This window comes from Parasteatoda tepidariorum, chromosome 10 (assembly GCF_043381705.1).
Source record: "Parasteatoda tepidariorum isolate YZ-2023 chromosome 10, CAS_Ptep_4.0, whole genome shotgun sequence".
In the NCBI taxonomy this organism is placed as follows: domain Eukaryota; kingdom Metazoa; phylum Arthropoda; class Arachnida; order Araneae; family Theridiidae; genus Parasteatoda; species Parasteatoda tepidariorum.
Window position 1 is genome coordinate 64092437 of NC_092213.1, and position 23858 is coordinate 64116294.

The 23858-nt window shown below is 31.9% G+C and overlaps 3 protein-coding genes across 3 annotated transcripts in view; 1 reads left to right on the forward strand and 2 right to left on the reverse strand.

Annotated features, from left to right (window-relative positions):
- Window positions 1–23858, reverse strand: part of LOC107448774 (uncharacterized) — a 98852-nt gene that overhangs the window by 25890 nt on the left and 49104 nt on the right. The gene's annotated exons all lie outside the window — the stretch shown is intronic.
- LOC107448751 (uncharacterized) overlaps window positions 1–23858 on the reverse strand; it is a 48179-nt gene that overhangs the window by 22277 nt on the left and 2044 nt on the right. The gene's annotated exons all lie outside the window — the stretch shown is intronic.
- Window positions 1558–9601, forward strand: LOC122272457 (uncharacterized). The gene is made up of 3 exons (XM_043056189.2): window positions 1558–1780; window positions 4564–4707; window positions 8076–9601. The coding sequence occupies exons 1-3, from the start codon at window positions 1588–1590 to the stop codon at window positions 9599–9601; spliced, it is 1863 nt and encodes a 620-aa protein (XP_042912123.2). The 5' UTR covers window positions 1558–1587.

The window sequence follows — 23858 nt, forward strand, 5'->3', positions numbered from 1 at the left end:
CAATCTAGAAGTCCTCCATGGAGGCAAATTTCTCTCAATACTTGATCCATGGTTTGAATTTCCCCTTGTTTGTAGATGTTTCTTAACGGCTGCCTGGCTGTAACTCTTCTATTTGAAATTGTATTTGTTTTCATTGGCTTTGTGCAAATTGTAGCATTTTTCATCATCACAATATGTTTGCTAGCTTTATTCAATCTCTTTTCTGTTTTTATTGTTCTTTGTTTGATGCCTCGCCTGTTACGTCTGGACACTCAAACTCCTAATGTTACTTTACTGAGTAATTACTTTTTATTTTATAACCGTCGTTGAACAGCCGACCCAATTTTATGAAATAAAATCGCCAAATAGTGTAAAATAATGAATGGCACAACGAGACATAGCGTTGAAAAAATCATTCATTTAGAATTTATTTTTATCTTCGATTTAAAAGAAAATTAAAGTAACACAAAAAAAAATTTGCGATTGCTTACTTAAATTCTAAATTCATTAAAAAAAATCCTGCCTACTTTCCTCTATTATGGAACATTGACTTGAAACTTAAATTAAAATTTCGCATAAAAAACTTTTGACCATAAAGAAAGTTGATCAAAAAATATATGACTAAAAAATAAAACCTATAAATATATTTTTCGACCAAACAATATTTTTTTAGATTATAACCTTCGTTGAACAACCGACCCAATTTCTGGGTTTACGACTACTAATGTTCAACTCCGTAGCCTTGTAATTTTGAACCCTATCCAGAGGACAGGGGAACTCCTGGATCGAATATTGGGAGAAATTCGGCTTCGTGGAGGACTTTTTGATGGAGCTAACCCGCATTTGCGTTACATGGAGAGGAAGACCACGAGAACCTCCCACGGTAAGTCTGACTGCGAGGGGACTCTAACCCATGATCCGTCTACCACTGAGGATATTTCACGTCAGCACTGTGGTCGTGGGTGCAAGACGGATGCGAAATTCGTATCGACAGGGATTCGAAACCGGCTCGCGTCACTGGAAGGCGAACGCTCTATCCCTTGAGCCATCGCGGCTCGTGTGACTACTTTTGTTAATTTTAAGGTTTCACAAATTCTGGTTTGGGGGAGGTAATCTTTGGATCTTGGTGAGGTTGATGGTCTGTGCGTGGCGCTTAGCCTACATCACCCAGGTTTTTCCCTGGAGTTGCATTTGCCATTATTCCGACGTGTTGCCATGAATTGTCTTCTAACCTACCTATGTGAATCCTCTTTTTTCTTGTTGAGCAGTTATGCGCGCGCATTTTAAGTCTACAGTATTCCTCGGATGCCTCCTGACTGGGACAGGACGGTGTTAAGCTTTGATTAGTAGTCGTAAATCCAAAAAATTGGGTCGGCTGTTCAACAACGGTTATAAAATAAAGTAACAATGTTTAATAATGGTTTCTTATTCAGACTTACCCCCTATGCACGAGAAACAGAAGTCTTATAGCTATACACTATTGCTCTAACCACAATACGTAAAGTTAATATTAAATAAAGAAAGATTTTTACTTTTTTTTTCATACACTTTTTTAAATGCATTTAAAAATAAATGTTTTTTTTAATTCTCGGTATAGACAACATAAAGATGAAATTTATAGGCTTTGAAAGTTACACGAGCTGGATAGTAACCATTGGAAGTTGCATCATCAACTGTACTTCTCAAACTCCATACAGAATAGCTGGATTGATGTATGTGTCGATTGCTGAGTACTACGACACAGACAGAGAAACAGCTTCACTTCCAATTCTGATTTATATCATTGTAAAATGTCTTGGAGGTACGTATAAATTAGTAAAATGATATTTCAATAAAAGTTAAAATGCCAAATAAAAAGCAAACTATATGTATAAAAGTATATATTTGAACAACTCAAGCTAAAATAATACACATCAAGAGTAATTTTTCCGTTTATTAAGAATAGTTTAATCAGAGAAACAAACAGAGAAAGAGCTTCAATTCCAATATTAATTGTATCATAGTAATTAGTAGTAACGCTCTTTCAATGAAAGATGAAAATGTAAAATTAAAGCATGCATGAATTTATGAGGTTAACTACGAGACAAACAAAAAATATCTTCCATACCAATATTGACTTTAGTCATTGTAAGATATCTTGAAGGGAAGGATAAATTAGTAGCAATGCTCTTTCAATGAAAGATGAAAATGTAAAATGAAACCATGCATGAATTTATGAGGTTAACAACAAAACAAACAAAAAATATCTTCAATACCAATATTAACTTTAGTCATTGTAAGATATCTTGAAGGGAAGGATTAATTAGTAGTAATGCTCTTTCAATGAAAGATGAAAATGTAAAATGAAACCATGCATGAATTTATGAGGTTAACAACAAAACAAACAAAAAATATCTTCAATACCAATATTTACTTTAGTCATTATAAGATATCTTGAAGGGAAGGAGAAATTAGTAGTAATGCTTTTTCAATGAAAGTTAAAAATTTAAAATTGAAGCATACTTAGATTTATGAGGTTGATTAAAGGACAAACAAAGAAACAGCTTAAATTGCAATTTTGTCTTGAGTAATTGTAAGATGTCTTGGAGATACGTCTAATTAAATAATAGTCTTTCAGTTGAAGTTGAAAATATAAAATTTTAATGTATGTGAATTTATGAGAATCTGTTTATATGTTGTGTATCGAACGTATTTTTCCAATACTATATCTTTGGAATGTGAAGCAATATTTTAATCTTAAAAATGTTTGTATTTTCACTAAAGCTACATTAATAGACCATTAGCAACGATCTATCATGAATCATGATTATGATGATGGTAATTCGAAGATATTACTGGAGTGCACACACAACACAACCAGAATTTAGATTTTTAGGGAAAGAAGTTCACATCCTACTTTTAAAATACATTTAATTTTAAAATGTAGCTACGTGTTAGTGGCTTTAATGAGAAATACTGAATCACCACAACGCGTAAACAATTTACACGGACAGGATAAAAAAACAAACTTTATCTATAAAAGTATATATTTGAACAACACAAGCTAAAATAATACACATCAAGAGTAATTTTTGCGTTTATTAGGAATACTTTTAAATACTCTCCTACCCCGTCAACAAAAAGTAGAGACTAATTGGAAAAAGAACACTTCATTTCATTAATTTTTTCCAACAACCAGAAAACAATCTTCAAATATAAAATACAATTTCTCTGCAGCTCGTGTAAGTAAGTCCACGTTATGTGGATAGAAAAACCATTAAACCTTGACTCAATAGTAAACCCATGAATCGCTTTCCATTGGAGATATTTTGAGTCTGTGCTGTAGACTGAGAGGTGACATTGCTGGAGATAGCTATTATTTTTTTTAAAGAAACAAATGATTTATCTAGATTCTGCTAATTGTTTTAGTTTTAATTTAATAATCAATAAAAAATCATTAAAAGCAAAAAATTTAAGTTGCAAAATATTATTAATTTTATTATTATTATTTTTATACAAATTATTATTTTTCTTTAAATATTTAAATTTCATATTTTTTCATTGTTGTTCGGATACCTTTTATTTCATATGTTCTTCTTAATGCTAAATAATCGAAGCAGCTCTGTTACTATATCTAAAATAACTATATTACTTCCGTCGAATCCGAAATCGTCGGTAAAAAGAAGATTAAGATTGATCGATTGAAGATTCTCTATAATGCACCTGAAACAGTTCTTTACAATGCTGGGAATACGGTAAGTCACATTATCTAGTGTAAACTATCCCTAACGTTTGAAATAAATCATCATTCTTAAATGATGTACTTGGTCAATAACAATGTTTAGATCCGTGATGGCTCAGAAGATAGAGCGTGCACCTTCCAATGAGGTGAAACGGCTTCGAATCTCAGCAACGGCTGATGGATACGAATTCCGCATCTGGCTTACACCGACCACAGTGCTGACGTAAAATATCCTAAGTGGTAGACGGATCATGAGTTACACAGGCTAACCGTGGGAGGTTTAAGTGATTTTCCTCTGCATGTGACCCAAATGCGGGTTTGTTCAATCAAAAAGTCCTCCATGGAGGCAAATTTCTCTCAATACTTGATCCATGTTTTGAATTTCCCCTTGTTTGTAGATGTTTCTTAACGGCTGCCTNAAGTTGCAAAATACCCCATGAATTATTAATTTTCTTTAAATATTTAAATTTCATATTTTTTTATTGTTGTTTGGATACCTTTTTTTTTTCACATGTTCTTCTTAGTGCTAAATAATCGAAGCAGCTCTGTTACTATATCTAAAATAGCTATATTACTTCCGTCGAATCCGAAATCGTCGGTAAAAAGAAGATTAAGTTGTAAGATTAAGATCGTCGGTAAGATTAAGTTGTAAATATTCGACCATTGGATCCAACGTTATTCAAGATGTTCCATTTTTTTATTTTGCGCACTGCTCGTTATTCGTTTAATTAACAATGTTTTAGTATGCAAAACTCTCATTATTAGTGAACAAATTATTTTTGATTGAATTCTTAAGATTAAAAAGTAAGATTTTGTTTAAATTGATAAGTGAATTATAAAACTGATATCGTATTTATTTAAAGGGCCTTTTTGTGGAGCTTTGGGTGAAACACTCAGTCCTGAGAACATAACAATATATGGGACAATCATTGCTTTCATTGGATTTGGAGTATGTTTCTTTGCACACAATATTATCAGTTTGTGCATATATTTAGGCTTAATATATGGTAAGAAAATATTTATTTTTACTGAGAGTAAAATGTATTGCGAGTAAATGATTTTTTTTAAATTTAATATTTTTACTAAATTAAAAAAGTTATTTACTCGTAATTCAAATTTTTAATCACATTTACATTTTTTAAATTTAAAAATTTTTAATGACATATATGCGAAAGTTATGAATACAAGACTGTGAACATTTGCGAAATAAACGCTGAAAAGTTTTGACGCTGAGGGAGTTTTAAAAATAGAATTTTTTCTTATATATCTCTAGTGGCAGATTAGAAAACTACTGTTGACAGAAAAACAAACAATAAAATTAGAATAAGAAACAGTGATAACAGTAACTCAACTGAAACTACAGTAAGTTTATAAATCTTTCATTTTGAGCCGGGCTCTCCAATATTTCTCCCACAAGTGTCCTGAGTCCAGTGTAAGGCAATGGCTCAATCGGTTCGTGTTTATTTCTTCACGAATGTTGCAGAATTGACAGAGAGGACTTGATAGGGTTTTCATTAACTCTAAATACTTGGAGAGGCAATCGTGGGTAGTAGCGAGGAGAAAAGTAGGAACTGATTAGGCTACGGAATATTTGGGATTTCCTCTATCCATTTCTTGTCTTTATTTGCCTCCCTTATATTACACCAAAAGTTCTCCCCAATATATTTTTTTAATAACCGATTGACAGTATGAAAAGGAATTTGTCTATTTGCTATTTGAGCAATTTTAGTTGCCGTCTTTACCAGGAAATCAGGTGTTTCATTTCCCTGTAGCCCACAATGCGTTGAAAACTACTTAAATGCAACTTCTTTATGGTTTACAATTTTATCAAGGCTAAACAAATACTTAAAATACCAGTTGACATCGGAGCTTCAGATGAAGCAAAGGTCAGGAGGGCAGTCCTAGAATCTAATAGTATGACGGCCTTTGAAAATTTTTAATTTGACATTGTAACTATGACAAGGCGATTTGAATTGCCGAAATCTCCGCATCATAAGCTGCTTTTTATATCTTTCGACATGAGTGTAAAATAAGAGTAGCCTATAGGAGAACCCAGAGCCAGCGTTAACGCAGTCATTCGCCATGGAGCCATCTGCAAACACGTGCATGCAGCCATTCATTATTTGGGTGCAGTTCATGGATAGTCTTTAAATCTGCAGCTTTTATTATTAAGTTATTAATTTCTTTCTTAAGAACCTCATTTGACAGGTTTGTTCTAACCACATTCTTTCTTCCTTCACTCTGACATTGTGACTTGATGAGATTATCGTTTTTCCAGTTCAATCCTATTTGTTCTTTTGTTTCGATAACTTTCAGAAGGAAATCATTTTACATTTTAAGATTCCAAGTAGATGATAACAAAGGATTATTCCAAAAGGGAAGACAGTCTAGTAGTCTTACAAACTTTTCCCATAAAATTAGTGCCCTCTCTTCTATAACTAATTTAATGTTAAAATCTTGGGTGATTATCAAAAGCGCGTCAATCGGGATTGTTTTAACGGCTCCCGTAATAAGCCGAAGGGCTTTGTTTTGAAATCTTTCTAGAGAATCAATATCCTTTTCACTTGGTGACACCAGATGTTCGGAACAGTAAGTGAGTAGTGGCAAAATGTAGGAATTAAAAGTTAAGTTCACGGTTGTTCTGCAGAATCCCCACTTAGAGCCAGAAATTATTTTCATTAAAGAAAGCCTCTTAGATTCCAAAATGTCTCCAAAGTGTTTTTTCCACGTCAGTCAAAAATAACACCCAGATCTGAGAAGTAGTTGGTCTGAAGAACAGAGAAGTTTTGGTAAAGTAAGTTCAGCTTGATCGGTTGATGCGTGAGGTTTGATATACAGTTTGCGCTAAATTTATTTCCATATCGTTGACCTGACACCAATCACTTAATTTAATTACAGCCTGATTAAAAGTAGTTATATATAGTAGTTTAGCTTGTTTCTTAGGATTTTCGGTCCAGACAACCAAATTGTCTGTATAAAGTAGAGATTTGACATTATTAATCTTCAGCAGCTCAGCAATAAGATTGTTTATATATATTGCATGTGAAAATGTAGACACTTAGTTTCGGAGCCCTGAGGTAGTCCAATTTTAAGGTTATTAAAATGTGAAAAGATGTTCATGAAGTATACTGTACATATACGCTGACCAAGAAAACTTCTGTACCATTGAAACTTATTCGATTGGATACCAATATTATACTTTTTCAACAAAAGACTTTCCCTGAAAATTATGTCATACTCAGATTTTAGATCTACGAAAGCAGCTGAGAGTGTGTGTTATTGTCCAATGCATCTCTTTACCATCTTGCTGAAAGGAGCAACATGTTGGTTGGTCGATCTAAACTGCCTAAAGCCTGCTTGTAAGCACTCATTTGACAATCGTTGATTCTTCTCTCTGCCAAGAAGTCTGCTCTTTCATTTTCCTGAAGAACATATTGTGATGGTACCAAATACATGGCATTTTCTTTTTCGTTTAGAGTACTTTGTAACTAGCAACATTTGAAAACATTAACAGATTCAGATGAAGAAATATCTTCAAGGGCCGCTTTAGAGTTATATCATGTTTCTATTATCATTATTATTAGCACTATTTATTTTTAAATTTTATTTAATGATTTAAGCATTCAAGTTACTCAAATTGCCACTATATAGAGTAGGGGTTCTGAAACATAGGGGAATTTTATAGTATCAAGGGGAAATGGAGACAAACATTTGCTTAATTCTGAAGTATTTTGTACACTTTCAATTCACTTTAATTAAGCAACATAGGGGGCATTCTGTTCTCATTATCTTAATTCCTTTTTTCTAAGTGCCTCAAATTCCTTTGAATTTTTTTTTTATTTAATAATATTGTACGACAATAAAGAACGTGTTCTGATCATTTTTTAAACGTCATTGTTTTTTTTTTATTCATTTCCAATGGCAAGGCAATGCAAAGAAATAATTAAAACAACAAAGAACAGTTGGCATTAAAAGTTCTCTTGCTAGCCAATAAAGTGCCGTCTCAGAGTCGCCAGGGACTGATGAGCAACAGTGGAGATGGTCTCTATTCATAGGCTCTGCCAAATTACATAGGGGACAGTTTAGATGGTGAAAAATCCCAATTCAATAAAGATTATTCCAAAACGTCAAAGATATTTGAACGCCAATGTTGAGTGAGAATAAATTCCATTTAAGAAGTATCGAGAAACCAATAAAAAAAATTTTATCAACATTTTTGCTTCTAATTTATTTTAGAATTTAATACCTTATCTGCTTCAATAAAAAATTTTGTTACAACTTATTGAGTTATTAAAATTAAGTTCCTTTCTAAAATAATTAATTGAAACACAGATATGCTTATTATTAAGGTTACATAGTTTGTATTTCGTTACAGGTATAGGTCTGACAGGAAGTATTACATTTCTTCCAACCATAGTAAAGAAATATTTCAACAAAAATATTAACTCAGCAAATGGAATCTCTCAAGCTGGATCATGTTTGGGAGCATTTCTTGTTCCACCCCTTGCTGTATTCCTTCTGGACAAATATGGTTTACCTGGAACGTTTTTAATTGTATCAGCACTTATGCTTCATGCGGTGCCAATCAGCATGCTCATCCAAAAAGCAGGTTTAGCACAAGATAAAATCATTGAAACTATGAAAAGGAATAACGAGCTTGTCCATCAAGAGAAGATAAGTGCAAAAAATCAAAAATCTCCCCTTGACTCGAATAATAGTACTTCGGAGAAAATATCTATAAACAATCAAACAACTCTTTCTGACTCAGCTAACAAACTGACAGAGATGAGAGTAAACAATCAGAAATCTCTTCCTGATTCAGCAGAGCATATTAATACATCAGAGCGGATTCCTATAAACAATTATAAACTTCTCCCTGATTCAGAAGATGATAATATATCAGAGCAGCTTTCTATAAACAATCAGAAACCTCTTCCAGATTTTGTTACTAAGATATCAGAGCCGTCTAGAAGATTCAATGATTATGATCTAAGTAAAGAACAACACGATGGTATTAAAGATAATTATAGTTCAGATACCTCTAAACTCTCCCTACAGTCTCACGTGTACAATCAATCAGCTTTAGAAAAAAGTTGCCCAAGTATCAGCCATGTAGGCAATGAGATTCGCGAGACTAATGCATTAAATCATGGTGCTGAAATATCAAATATATTGGAAATAAATGAAGCTCTTCTACACCCTCAAGATTGCAGTGGTGATTCTGATAGCGACGATGCTGTCAAAACAAGCCTTCTTCCAGAAATGAAGACGGTTTCGTACCTACATTCCGATTTAGAAAATGATTCAAAACTACCTGATATGACACAATATAAACAAATGATTACAACTTGCGTGGTTGCACCGATAGAGAATAATCCAGAAGTGTCAGCGATTTCAAACAGGTCACACAATCCAAAACCACACAAAAAAAGTAAATTTGCATTTCTTAAAGTGTTTCTGAACCTCCCCTTTTTAATTATAATGTTTTGCACTGGTATACATAATTATGTGACAGTTCTAGTGACGACGACAATGATTGATTACTCACGAGACAAAGGAATACCAAGATATAATGAAGTCTATTTTTTAATGATGCATCCATTTGTTGAAATCATTGGCCGTGTCAGCTTCGGTTGGGTGACAGACTTAGGGTATTTAACATTATCTAATTACTCAGTGATATGTTTTAGTCTTATGGGTCTTACATGTAGTTGTATTTTGTGGTCTGCAGACTTTTGGGTGATGATGTTGGGAGCATTGACTTTTGCTATATCGTGTGGTGCCTTGACTGCTATATTTCCAGGCATGGTATTTAGTTGTGTTCCCGAGGAGATGCAGTCGANAGTTCAGATACTTCTAAACTTTCCCTACAGTCTCACGTGTACAATCAATCAGCTTTAGAAAAAAGTTGCCCAAGTATCAGCAATGTAGGCAATGAGAATCGCGAGACTAATGCATTAAATCATGGTGCTGAAATATCAAATATAATGGAAATAAATGAAGCTCTTCTACAGCCTCAAGATTGCAGTGGTGATTCTGATAGCGACGATGCTGTAAAAACAAGCCTTCTTCCAGAAATGAAGACGGTTTCGTACATACATTCCGATTTAGAAAATGATTCAAAACTACCTGATGTGACACAATATAAACAAATGATTACAACTTGCGTGGTTGCACCTATAGAGAATAATCCAGAAGTGTCAGCGATTTCAAACAGGTCACACAATCCAAAACCACACAAAAAAAGTAAATTTGCATTTCTTAAAGTGTTTTTGAACCTCCCCTTTTTAATTATAATGTTTTGCACTGGTATACATAATTATGTGACAGTTCTAGTGACGACGACAATGATTGATTACTCACGAGACAAAGGAATACCAAGATATAATGAAGTCTATTTTTTAATGATGCATCCATTTTTTGAAATCATTGGCCGTGTCAGCTTCGGTTGGGTGACAGACTTAGGGTATTTAACATTATCTAATTACTCGGTGATATGTTTTAGTCTTATGGGTCTTACATGTAGTTGTATTTTGTGGTCTGCAGACTTTTGGGTGATGATGTTGGGAGCATTGACTTTTGCTATATCGTGTGGTGCCTTGACTGCTGTATTTCCAGGCATGGTATTTAGTTGCGTTCCCGAGGAGATGCAGTCGATGGCTATAGCTTCAAGATATGTATTAAGTGGACCTCTAATCTTCACATCTGCTCCATTAATAGGTAAAATAGACATATGTTGCTTTCCATATAGCAATAATTAAATTTATCTATCTAAAAAAAATCCTCGATCAAAAAAATTAAAATAATAGAGAAATAGCAAAGACAATATTCTTGTTTTTCTTTTTTTAATATTAAACTTATACGATTTTTTTCGTAAAGCCATTTTCAGAAAGGTATTTCAGAATTATTCAAAAAACTATTCGAAATTACTAGCCATATACGTTTACTGCTTTTAATTCAAAAAATAATTTTTTTAGTTCTAACAGATGTCAAGTCCTATTCTATCCAATCTAGTATCTATATATTTTCAAAGAAACTCTTAACAAAAAAATAAACAACGAAAAAAATTAATTCAAAAATTTTACACGGAATCCGGGACAGTGAGGAAAAAAAGAAATGTCCTTCTTTTATTTTAAGGAGAATATGTGTATTACCTGTGTCGTAATATCATAAGGATGTCACCTTAACTACATTGCTAGTCAGGAAGAGTAAGGTGAAGAACACTTTTAACTAATAGTAAAAATTAGCCATTGATGTTATGCGCCAGGGGTGGCCAAGCTCCTTGATAGTCGAGCCATTTTTCAAAATTTGAAATTTTTCGAGAGCCGCAATTAAATACGTATTTAAAAGGTATGAGAAAAATACAGAAATTATATTTGTTAAAAACATATAAATAACATTACAAAATATGTGCATTGAATTTAAATATTAAAAATTAAACTCATTTGTTTTACTTCCTTTCGATAACTCTTTAAAATTTGGAGAATAATTGGTGACAGCACTTCTCAGTAATTCTTTTAAATGCTCGTTAGTTATTACTGATCGGTGTTTGGATTTCACGAATAAAATTTGAAATAAAATGATTCACATAAGTATGTTGCTCCGAATATGGAAATAATTCGACTATACAATATAAACTAAATATACAATGTGAGATATTATTTTATCTTTCCCCTGCAATTGTAAATTCAGGGTTTGCAAATGTTCCAAGACATCAGTTAAAAACAATGTCCGGTAACCACTCGTCATCGTCTAATTCTGAATAGGTTATTTCTTTTTCTTTTAGAAATGCAGTTATCGGATCAAGCAAATCTACAAAACAATTTAATACGTTGGAGCTAGATAACCATCTAACAATGCAAAAGAAATTAATGTCGTTTGGAAGTTCTTCGTCCTTTAATTCCTTAAGGAAAATTTTGAATTGTCGATGATTTTTTGAATTACGGCGAATGTAATTTACAATGTGTAACACTGTTTTTATAACATCANTTCAAAAAAGTATACATATGCTAGATGTTAAGAACGTATCCAATGAGTGAGCATTGGATTGCGAAGCAATCCGAAATGAACTGCGAAAGCAGTTTCGGGGGTTGGCGAGCGCCAGCGAGTAGGGGGCGAAGCTTCCTAGTTTTAAATAATTTGTAACGAGATGTTCTCGGTGAATTATGCAGTAACTCGGTTTGAATTGAGGAATTTGAGAATCATCTTTTAAAATCAAAATAAGACCGATTTTTTTACCCAGCATTACCTTAGCTCCATTAGTTTTAGTGCTTACAAGTTTATTAAAAGGCGCATCCAATGTTTTCATTATGGAATCTAATGCATTTTTAATATCGACACTACGGGTTGACTTTTGCAGTGCTACTAAATCTAATAATTCTTCTTTAACAACGAAGTCAGGTGAAACAAAACGTATGAAAACTGCCAATTGCGGAAGATCTGTCCATTCGTAAAGGAACGATAATAATTTTTTAAAAATATAAAGCACAAAAATGAAAAGGGAACTCGGGTTCATTTATCGGAAGCCACAAATAATCCTTCAAAGAGCCGCAGGTTGGCCACCCCTGTTATATGCTGACTGCATAAAACAAAATTATAGTACGCCCAAACTTACATTTAAAGAGTTTAAAAGCCAGCTGTTGAAATACATACAAATAGTTTTTTACTAACAATATTTCAACAGCACGTATTATTATAAAACTTAATGGAAATTTTAAATAATTATCAGGTAAACATATGTTATCACTTGGGTACATGCAACTCTAGAAAAAGTGAAATGTCCAACCATGTAATTTAAATCAAATGTAAATGGATACCTGTAAGTGAAGTCACGCATGCATATCGCACCAGACTGGCTTATTAATCAACGAACGCCACGATTAACTTACGATGACATCACTTGCAGGCATCCAATAAATTCTTTTGGTTGAAACTAATAATACAAATGTAATTTATGTGAAAATACAAATATAATAATCTTCATTTGTTTCAAAACTTTCTGTAAACATTGTATAATAGTATTAAAATACTTATCACTGTCCTCATGTTGAATAACGAAGTCATATAAATAATACGTAATTGTTTTTCAGGATTTTTCAGAGAAACTCGTGGATCATATGATGGAATTTACATCTTGTTAATAGCTTTGTGCATGCTGTGCGCTGTTGCAATGCCTTTGTTGCACAGATTTTCCCAACGTGGCAAAAAAAGTAGAGACATGAGAATGATTTTGAAACTGCAGAACATATAATAAAAATATTCGAACATACTATTTTTTCCAGGTGCTAATGATTAGAGACTTAGACATGAACTCTAAAACGGTGTACTGATTTTTTCCAAAGTCAGACCATTTTCTTGGAAAGCAGGTTTCCCCCCTAATAATAGTAATTTAATGAAAATATTTCAAACATTTTATTGAAAAGAGAAAGAGACACACAGTTTTCTTTTTAAAGTGATGGAGAAATTGTTCATGTACTAAACCAATACACAAATAGTAAGCAAACATTTTTTTTTTAATTACAGTTCATGGCCATATTATTAGACAAACTATAAGATTCTATGTAAAATCTTAATTACCAAGTGATACTATACAGCTTTAATGTTTTTACGCGACTGTAAACGGTTTCCACTTATTTATGTTTGTGTATCAATTGTTTACATTCGACGATATATAATATAAATTAGACGATATATTACATAAATATAGAATATATATTATATCAGGTATTATATTAATAAATTATAATAATTAGATCAAATATTAGACTCAATGTGATTTTTTAATAAATACATGTTTTGCGCGAGTTTATATGCAATACTTTTATATTCAAACATACATGTAATTGGCTTTTATTCAGGAGATTTTTTATATACTTCAGATTTTTATTTATTTTTAAGGTATTTCATTACCAAGTTAACCAATAGATACACGAAAGTAAACAAGTGCAAACCATTTTCAGTCGCGGTAAAATAATAAAGCTGTATAGAATCACCTGATGATTAAGATTTTACATAGAATGTTATGGAATCTTATAGCGCGTCGAATATTTCGGCCAGGGGCTGTATTTAATTTCATGATATCTGTATGATTTTGTATTATTTTATTCATTTACTCAAACCATTGTTTGTATTGTTTTTATTTAATGCTACGATAATTTTTATAAATCTATAAAATAAAGTATTTAGAATGATTTGCTTTAATTCGGTGTCATTTACAAATATTTTATTTTTTAGAATACTTATGCTTTCTTAACATCCACATCGTTTTGTTAAAAATTCCATTGCATTAAAACAAGAGTGTTATAAACATTAAAAAAATTAGTTTAAAAATATAAGTCAAAGGTTTCGTCAAACAATGTATTCTGCAGAAATAAGTTAACTATCAGATTGCAAAGATACTAGTTCATTCCTTCTACGGTGATCAATCGTATGCTCCTGCGAATTTGCAATCTTTAAAATGGAAACTTAATTAAAAATTTAAGGACTTTTCTATTTTTGTTCTTCCAACTTTGTGAAAGAACGATTTCTAACTTTTCGAATTTAAATACTGCATAGGAACGCATGCCTGTAAACGTTGTTTCATTTCCCTATTATGACCTGTTTTCAAGCACACGAACAGTTCGTAATAGAGACATTCCCTTAGCGCAGTATAAAGTATTTCCGGGCACGGGTTCCTATGCTCTCCACTCCCCCAGAAGTTGGTTGCCACATTTATGTATCACGTTTTCAATTTTGTACATTTTGACAAAAATAGACTAAAAATGTCATTTGGAAAAAAACTGTGGCTTGGAGCAAAGAAACTGATTTGAAATCAGCGATGTGAAAATATTCAAGATCCCTTAAAAAAATTCTTATGCACACAAAAAAAAAATATTGTTTCCAGGTGTAATCATTTAATATTTTTTATGACTATAACGACCGTACGTTCTTTTGTTCACAAGGTCATTTTTATTTTATTTTAAACGGTTATTTTTCAGATAGTATATAAATAAGGATTTTGGTGTGTTTATAATTAAAACGGATCATTAAAGATACTTATTTAGTAATACAATAAATTGAATGTAACAAGAATTAATACAAAAAGTCACGTACATAACATCTAACTATACGAGTACAACGTCAACGTAAGCACTGCTTATACTAATCTAAAAATAAAAAAAAGCAAACAGTTCTTGTTCGTTTTTACCCCTCGGGGGGGGGGGGGTCTGTTACAAGTTTTATTTTTCATTTTTATAGAACTGAATCTTCATAAAAATTTTATAACAAGTTCGCTTCACAATGAGAATTGTTATAATGAACGATTTTAGATATAATAAAGTAAGAATGAGGAATGTAAGCAAACCAATCAATGGATCAGTGAATAGTTTTTTTTTTACAAAGAGTCAGCAATATATAACTGTGAATTTGTTTACGGGCAAGTCAATAAAGGGCATTTTAATGAATAGTCGGATCAGTGAATGAGTTTATAAATGCATAAAATTTTTTATAAACTTACAAATTATTTTAAAAAATGAAAAATTGCTGTATTAACTGCCGTTAAACAATTTATAACAAAATGGCGACATATTGAATGCAAAATACGACAGCAATTTTTATCAAACATGAAACAGCAAAAATAATTAGTTTTGCAGAGTCTTTTAAAACTGTTTGTTTGCCACTGTTGTATCAAAAAAAAATAAATTTTAATGTTTATGCTTATTTATTTGCACGTCATATAAGATTATAGTCATTAAAAGCATTACCCGCTATAAATATTTATTCTAGAAAAATTAAGGTGAAATTCTCATTAACTAAACTACCGGCTTTCTTTCTAGCATTGAATACGTTAATTGTTAATTATGTTGTTCTCGTGCTCCCTAAGCGAGCAGTTTGGGTTGTTATAGAAAAAAGAATTTCTTACTATATATAAAATTCTAATGATGGTGTCGCAGTTTTCCATTGTTGTCGGTGCATTTTTATTGGCCAGAAAATCACGTGGTAGGATCCAGTTTTCCCTCATTCATTTCCGTATTATTTTGGTTGTCATCAGCATAAAATTAACAGCAGTAGTAAAGGTATTGTTTTCCTTTAAATATTTTTGTATCCCTAATTTAAACTTATTTTCCAGCACTGCTATTATTAACCAGAATATGGTTGTGACTCATCAAATTTGTTTGAACAATATAAGGTTGCAAAAATATAAATGTTATTTTAAAGAATGATTACTTCGAAAAATCACTTCCGTTCACCAAGAGATCTAAATGTTTATAATACTAATAGATAGTAATATTTGGACGTGGGAAGTAGAGGCACAAGAGTAAGCAAACAGAATTCCTTTTAGTACATATATGTTAAGTGAATAATTTTAACTTTAGTAGAAAAACTGTTTTCTGCCAAGAAAAGACAATTATTGCGAAGCAATAATCGGGGTTGGTGAGCGACAGCGAACAGGGGGCATAGCCCCCTAGTATAAAATAAAAAATTAATGAATTTTCTACAGCGTTATGACTACATCTGCGAAACAATTCAAGTTATTTTTTTTTTAAAGAATCAGATATTTTTTCTTTCAAAATTGTGTTTAAAAGGAGTCGTTTTCAGTATCACCCTTAGCGCAAAAACGTCTTTCACAGTAATTTTTTAAAATTTATTTAAATGTTTTTTTTTTCACCGTCCAAATAATAAAGTGAGTGCAGTTAATCAACATTAATTAATTTACTGCACTAACTAATGCTGGTCAGCATTGCTTGATATTATCAATAAACTAATGCTGACCGCGGGCTGTGTAGAGATCAGGAGACTGGCCTTACATCAGAAAAGTTCTGGGTTCGAGCAAGACATGGATATTCTTTTATTCTCAGCACTATCTGTCCTTACTGTGAGAGCAACGTTGGCTTACCTAATATGGTGCCCCAGAAAGAGTGGTCAACAAATCTGCCCTTCAGATGTCTGTATGATTTAGGTCATTCTCCACATGGGCATTTGAAAAAAATATATATAATCAATCACTTTAAAAACTATAATACAAAGAAACAAATGGGGTAAAATGTTATTACAATTAAGGAAATTAACATGTCCTTTTTCGACAACTAAAGAAACAAGTCCAAATTATCATCTAATTAATTGATAGAATAAGAGAAACAAAGTTTTATTACTTTAAAGGTACTGAATCTGTTGATGTGCCCAATCACACCAAGGGTATAGTTGAGTTGGAACGCGCTGGTAAGACGTTTCGGTACTTTTTAGTCAGGCGGAAATTTAGTTCCGAGAGTTTGATGAACATATTACTAACTTTGAATTTATAATCTTAACTTTTTATGAAAAAAAGATGCTTTAGCTTACTATCTTTAAACTGAAATTTTATTTTATTCTCATATCATATTATTCTGTTTTATTCTAATATAGTTCCTTTTAGGTAGTTGGGTACCAGGGTAGTGATTTCATGCTTCGTAAAGAATTTAGTATGAATATATTTTAAATTGCTCAAAGCAGTTCGATGAATAAGTTTTATTAATAAATAATTTAAAAGTTCATGCTTTCGTACATTATAAATAAATTTTTAACTTAGAAAAAGTAAATGTTCAAATAAATTAATTTGAACTGTTTTGGGGGAAATACAGAGATAAACTATCGGAACTGCAATAAAATAAAAATAAGTAAACTTGAGTAAAAGAAAAAAGAAGCTTATATAACTTCAAATAATTTGATAATTGTAGATCAAAAATTTTTTTTGATAATTTTTTATTCTACCCACAACCCTCTCCCTACGATAGAATGACTTGCATAGTGATTAAATAAAATTTTAGTATAATAACAATAGCTCAAATGATGCGGGTTTATGATGGTCTAAAAAATATTGATTTCAAATTACAAAGTTGGGAAATAAAATTTTAAATTGTTCTTTGTAACGTAATTAAGCCATATTTAGTTTCCCCCTACGTATGCAGATGCCTATGAGGGATCCTTTGTTTCAATTTACTGTTAGGGCATCAATTAGACATGTACTGTGGGGTAAACGCGGTATACCATGAAAAACTTTTCATCTAATGATCGGATTTTTCACGTACTAAGACTCAATTTTAATGGTTTTGGAGCCCCACTTTAAATATGCTAAATAATTAGTGCAGACTATATTAAGTTACAAAATCAGACACTAAAACGTACTTTATCTGAAAAAACCTGACTTTTTTTCCGACAGGGTTGAATTGCTGACTCTTAAAATATGGGTGAGAGCCGCAATTTGAGAAACATAGCCCCAATTGCTTGATCATGAGAGCTATCGAAAGTTTGGATCCTTTAACGTTAATTTTATTTTTTGCGTATTTTTCCATATCTCGATAGGTGACCTCAAATATGCAAATTAATTAGTGCAATTAATTATTATAAATTAATTATTTTAAGTTACGAAACATGACACTATAAAAGGTTCTTTCTCTGAATAAATTTTTTTTTCCGCATTACTGACCCTAAAAATAGGATGGGGGGTTTGTCGCAATTTGAGAGATAGGGTCTCAATAATTAGGTCATGACAGCTGTCGAAATTTTGGACTCATTGCGCAATTCGTCGTATTTTGAGTTATTTAAGCAAATAGAATACTTTTGGCACACAATTGTAAAACTCGGTAATACAAAGAAAATTCAATTCAAAAATTTTTACAATTAATTATTTTTTTATTTTATTTCAAATAGTTAAAAAATTTTGAATTGCATTCAAAACGTTTTATGCAAATTTTCACATTGTTTTCAAAGAATGTAATTTCAAATGTCAAAATACAATATTTGAAGGAAATCGGTCGAAAAGCTCGTAGGAAATAAAATGTCAAACATACTACTTTTTTAAGAACTTTACTGTGAAGGTAAAAGCTTTTATATTAGAATAATGGTCACCGTCCAAATAATGTTTTTAAAAAAATTTATGTGTTTGGCAACATAAATATCAAAGCATTAAATTAAATCATTTAATTTTTTTTAGCTTTTACTGAGTTATTTAAAAAAATTATTTCGATATTTTTCAAGGATAGAGGAAAGATAGGAATTTTTAATGCTAGATTAAAACATAAACGCTTTTTTTTATAAAAAAATACATATATAAACATTTTTATTTTATTTTTTAGTATAAATTCAGCATTTGAATCGCTGTTTTAGAATTGATTGTTTGTCCTTCACAGACTTATAACTAAATCAGTTTTACGATCTTATGTAATGTGAGCCTTGAAATAACACTTTTATTTTATCAAGATCAAAAGTTTGAACTCGTTTTGATCACACCAATTGCAAAATATTCTTTTCCATTTCGTGTGAACAAAATTAAGGGTAAGTGTTTTTTCTTTCTTTTTGTATTGTTTTTTCAAGAAAGTTTGACGAATGGTAACCCTTTTTGTATTTAAAATTTCATATCAAACCATTATCTGATATTTAAATTAGCTCAGCCGGAAATCCATAGAAAGTTTAATCTTATCAACTTATGTAAAGCGATAATTAAAAACTTTACTAGCAACTCGTTGTTGTTGATTGTTAAAGGTGACGTAATACGATTTTCAAAATGAAATTCTTGCTTTTCAGTTTCAGGAAAATCTTAAAGCGATACTTAATTGAAAAGTATAAGCAATTAAAGCTCGTTGCAAAATGTTTACATTTAAATCAGGTAAATATTTATTTATTTTATTTCAGTTCGTGTTTATCAGTTCATTATTATTATGGTATTTGCTTACTTGAACTAAAGGTACTAGTTAGCTACATGACTTCTATCGCAAACTGTAAACGTGACAGTACTTATACTTTTGGGAGTTTACTGGATGAATTTCACTGGATGTTTACTGGGAATTACTGGATGAATTTCAGTAAAACAATATTAGCAAAATTATTTGGACATTGTATTTTAGTTTTAGTGGGCTTGATTCTTATATTTACAAATCGTCAATGCTAGTCGCTTAAATACAGACGTTTCTAAAAGAAATTCTTTATGAAGGAGAAGTTTTCCATGTGGAATTTCCATAGTTCCATTTTTTAGCTGTACTTTTCTTTGACTCTTACAAGATTTTGATAGATCGCTTGTGCTTATTTGCCAACAGTGTGAGAGTGGATGGATGTGAATCTCGATCATTTTTTTTTTCCAACCTGCATGTTCGAAATCTCTGTTAGAAATAACTCCGTCTTTATGCAAAAACAATTAAGTTTTTACAGCCTATTTATCTAACATTACATTTTCAGTAATGATTGTTTTAAAAACAAAACATCGAACTCGACATAATCTTCTGCCAGCTTTGCTGTAACTGATTTGATCCCTAGAATTGGCATGCTAGTTACCAGCAAACAACAACAGCAATCACATTAAGTTCAGTTTTTTTAAATGTTTAATATTTTTCTCATATTTATTTTATATTTTCTTGTATTCTTTTGCTACCAACACATGGTGATATAATTCTGTTTCACTATTTTGTTACTGAAACGGAGAAATTGGAATTAGAATTAATATAAATGTTACTCATATTTAAGTAGGTTTAGGCTTAAAATATTTGTCATTCCAGAGAGTATGTGAATGATCAAAAACAAACTAGTCATAAGATTGCTTAAGTGCTAAATTCTTGTTTTTGTAAAACTGAGGCCAATAGTCCAAATTTCTAACCGCACCTGTACAGGATAAAGTACTGAAATATTTTACTAGTATTTCGAATGAATTGAGTTGAGAAACACTGATTTAATATATAACTCGCATAATTTCTCCAAAGAAATACTCAATAGGATTGAGATAGGAATAATACAGAAGGCCATTGTAACAGTCTCTATAATGTACTTGAAACAGTTCTTTACAATGCCAATACCAATGGAATATGGTAAGTCACATTATCTAGTGTAAACTATCCCTAACATTTGAAAATCATCATTCTTAAATGATGTACTTGGTCAATGACATTGTTTAGATCCGTGATGGCTCAGGTGGTAGAGCGTGCACCTTCCAATGAGGTGAAACGCCTTCGAATCACAGCAATGGCTGGTGGATACAAATTTCGCATCTGGTTTACACCGACCACAGTGCTGACGTAAAATATCCTCAGTGGTAGACGGATCATGAGTAACGCAGGCAAACCGTGAGAGGTTTTTGTGTTTTTCCTCTCCATGTGACGCAAATGAGGGTTAGTTCCATCAAAAAGTCCTCCATGGAGGCAAATTTCTCTCAATACTTGATCCATGTTTTGAATTTCCCCTTGTTTGTAGATGTTTCTTAACGGCTGCCTGGCTGTAACTCTTCGATTTGAAATTGTATTTGTTTTCATTGGCTTTGTGCAAATTGTAACACTTTTCATCATCACAATATGTTTGCTAGCTTTATTCAATGTCTTTACTGTTTTTATTGTTCTTTGTTTGATGCCTGGCCTGTTATGTCTGAACACTCAAACTCTTAAATTTTGTTTAGTGAGTAACTACTTTTTATTTTATAACCGTCGGGTCGTTGAACAGCTGACCCAATTTTATGGGTTTACGACTACTAATGTTCAACTTCGTAGCCTTGTAATTTTCAACCCAATCCAGAAGACAAGGGAACTCCTAGCTCAAATATTGGGAGAAATTTGCCTTCGTGGAGGACTTTTTGATGGAGCTAACCCGCATTTGCGTTACATGGAGAGGAAGACCACTAGAACCTCCCATGGTAAGCCTGACGGTGAGGGGACTCTAACCCATGATCCGTCTACCACTGAGGATATTTCACGTCAGCACTGTGGTGGAAGCAACCCGGATGCGGAGTTCGTATCGACTGAGATTCGAACCCGGTTCGCGTCATTGGAAAGCGAACGCTCTTTCCCCTGAGAAATCGCTGCTCGAGTAACTACTTTTGTTAATTTCAAGGTTTCACAAATTCTTTGCGGCTTTCTGGTTGGGGGGAGGTAATCTTTGGATCTTGGTGAGTTTGCTGCTCTGCGCGCGTGGCGCCTAGCCTACATCACCCACGGTTTTCCCTGGAGTTGCATTTGCCTACCTTGTCCATTATTCCAACGTGTTGCCATGGATCGTCATCAAGCCTACCTTTGTGAAACCTCTTTTTTTCTTGTTGAGTAGTCATGTGCGCGCACTTTGAGTCTACAGTATTTCCCGGATGCCCCCTGACTGGGGCAGGGTGGGGTTAAGCTTTGATTAGTAGTCGTAAATCCAAAAAATTGGGTCAGCTGTTCAACAATGGTTGTAAAATAAAGTAACAATGTTTAATAATGGTTTCTTATTCAGACTTACCCCCTATACACGTGAAACAGAAGTCTTATAGCTAAACACTATTGCTCTAACCTCAATACGTAAAGCTAATATTAAATAAAGATTTTTATTGTTATTTTTAATACACTTTTTTTAAATGCATTTGAAATTAAATGTTTTTTTTAATTCTCAGAATAGACAACATAAAGATGAAATTTATAGGCTTCGAAAGTTACACGAGCTGGATAGTAACCATTGGAAGTTGCATCATCAACTGCACCTCTCAAACTCCACACAGGATAGCTGGATTGATGTATGTGTCGATTGTTGAGTACTACGACACAGACAGAGAAACAGCTTCACTTCCAATTCTGATTTATATCATTGTAAGATGTCTTGGAGGTACGTATAAATTAGTAAATTTCAATGAAATGAAAACTATTTCAATGAAAGTTAAAATGCCAAATAAAGGCCCACGTTGGTTTAGGAGGTTGATTACGAGACAAACAGAGAAAGAGCTTCAATTACAATATTAATTGTAATCATCATAAGATTTCTTGAAGGCAGTGCTCATTCATAGTAATTAATAGTAATGCTTTTTCAATGAAAGTTGAAAATGTAAAATTAAAGCATGCAGGAACTTATGAGGTTAACTACGAGACAAACAAAAAATATCTTCAATACCAATATTGACTTTAGTCATTGTAAAACATCTTGAAAGGAAGTATAAATTAATAGTAATGCTTTTTCAATGAAAGTTAAAAATTTAGAATTGAAGCATACTTGGATTTATGAGGTTGATTAAGGGACAGACAAAGAAACAGCTTAAATTGCAATTCTGACTTGAGTAATTGTAAGATGTCTTGAAGATACGTCTAAATTAGTAATAGTCTTTCAGTTAAAGTTGAAAATATAAAATTTTAATATATGTGAATTTATGAGATTCTGTTTATATGTTGCGTATCTAACGTATTTTTCCAATACTATATCTTTGGTCATGTTAAAACTGTGAAGCAATATTTTAATCTTAAAAATGCTTGTATTTTCACTAAAGCTACATTAATAGACCATTAGCAACGGTCTATCATGATTATGATGATGATAATTCGAAGATATAACTGGAGTGCACACGCAACACAACGAGAATTTAGATTTTTAGGGAAAGAAGTTCACATCCTACTTTTAAAATACATTTAATTTTAAAATGTACCTACGTGTTAGTGGCTTTAATAAAAAATACTGAATCACCACAACGCGTAAACAATTTAGACGGACAGGATAAAAAAACGAACTATATGTATAAAAGTGTATATTTGAGCAACACAAGCTAAAATAATACACATCAAGAGTAATTTTTGCGTTTATTAAGAATACTTTTAAATACTCTCCTACCCTGTCAACAAAAAGTAGAGACTAATTGGAAAAAGAACACTTCGTTTCATTAATTTTTTCCCACAACCAGAAAACAATCTTCAAATATAAAATACAATTTCTCTGAAGTTCGAGTAAGTAAGTCCACGTTATGTGGATAGAAAAACCATTAAACCTTTACTCAATAGTAAACCCATGAATCGCCTTCCGTTTGAGATATTTTGAGTCTGTGCTGTAGACTGCGAGGTGACATTGCTGGAGATTGCTATTATTTTTTTTAAAGAAACAAATGATTTATCTAGATTCTGCTAATTGTTTTAGTTTTAATTTAATAATTAATAAAAAATCATTAAAAGCAAAAAAGATTAAGTTGCAACATACCCCGTGAATTATTATTTTTTTTAAATATTTAAATTCCATATTTTTTGACTGTTGCTTGGAAAAGTTTTTTTTCTACGTTCTTCTTAATACTAAATAATCGAAGCTATATAGCTGTTACTATATCTGAAATAACTATATTACTTCCATCGAATCCGAAATCGTCTGTAAAAAGAATGTTTATGCAGGGAAAGTATGTTTTTGTGTATGATTTCATAACTTAAAATATAATCTGATATAATTATTTAGC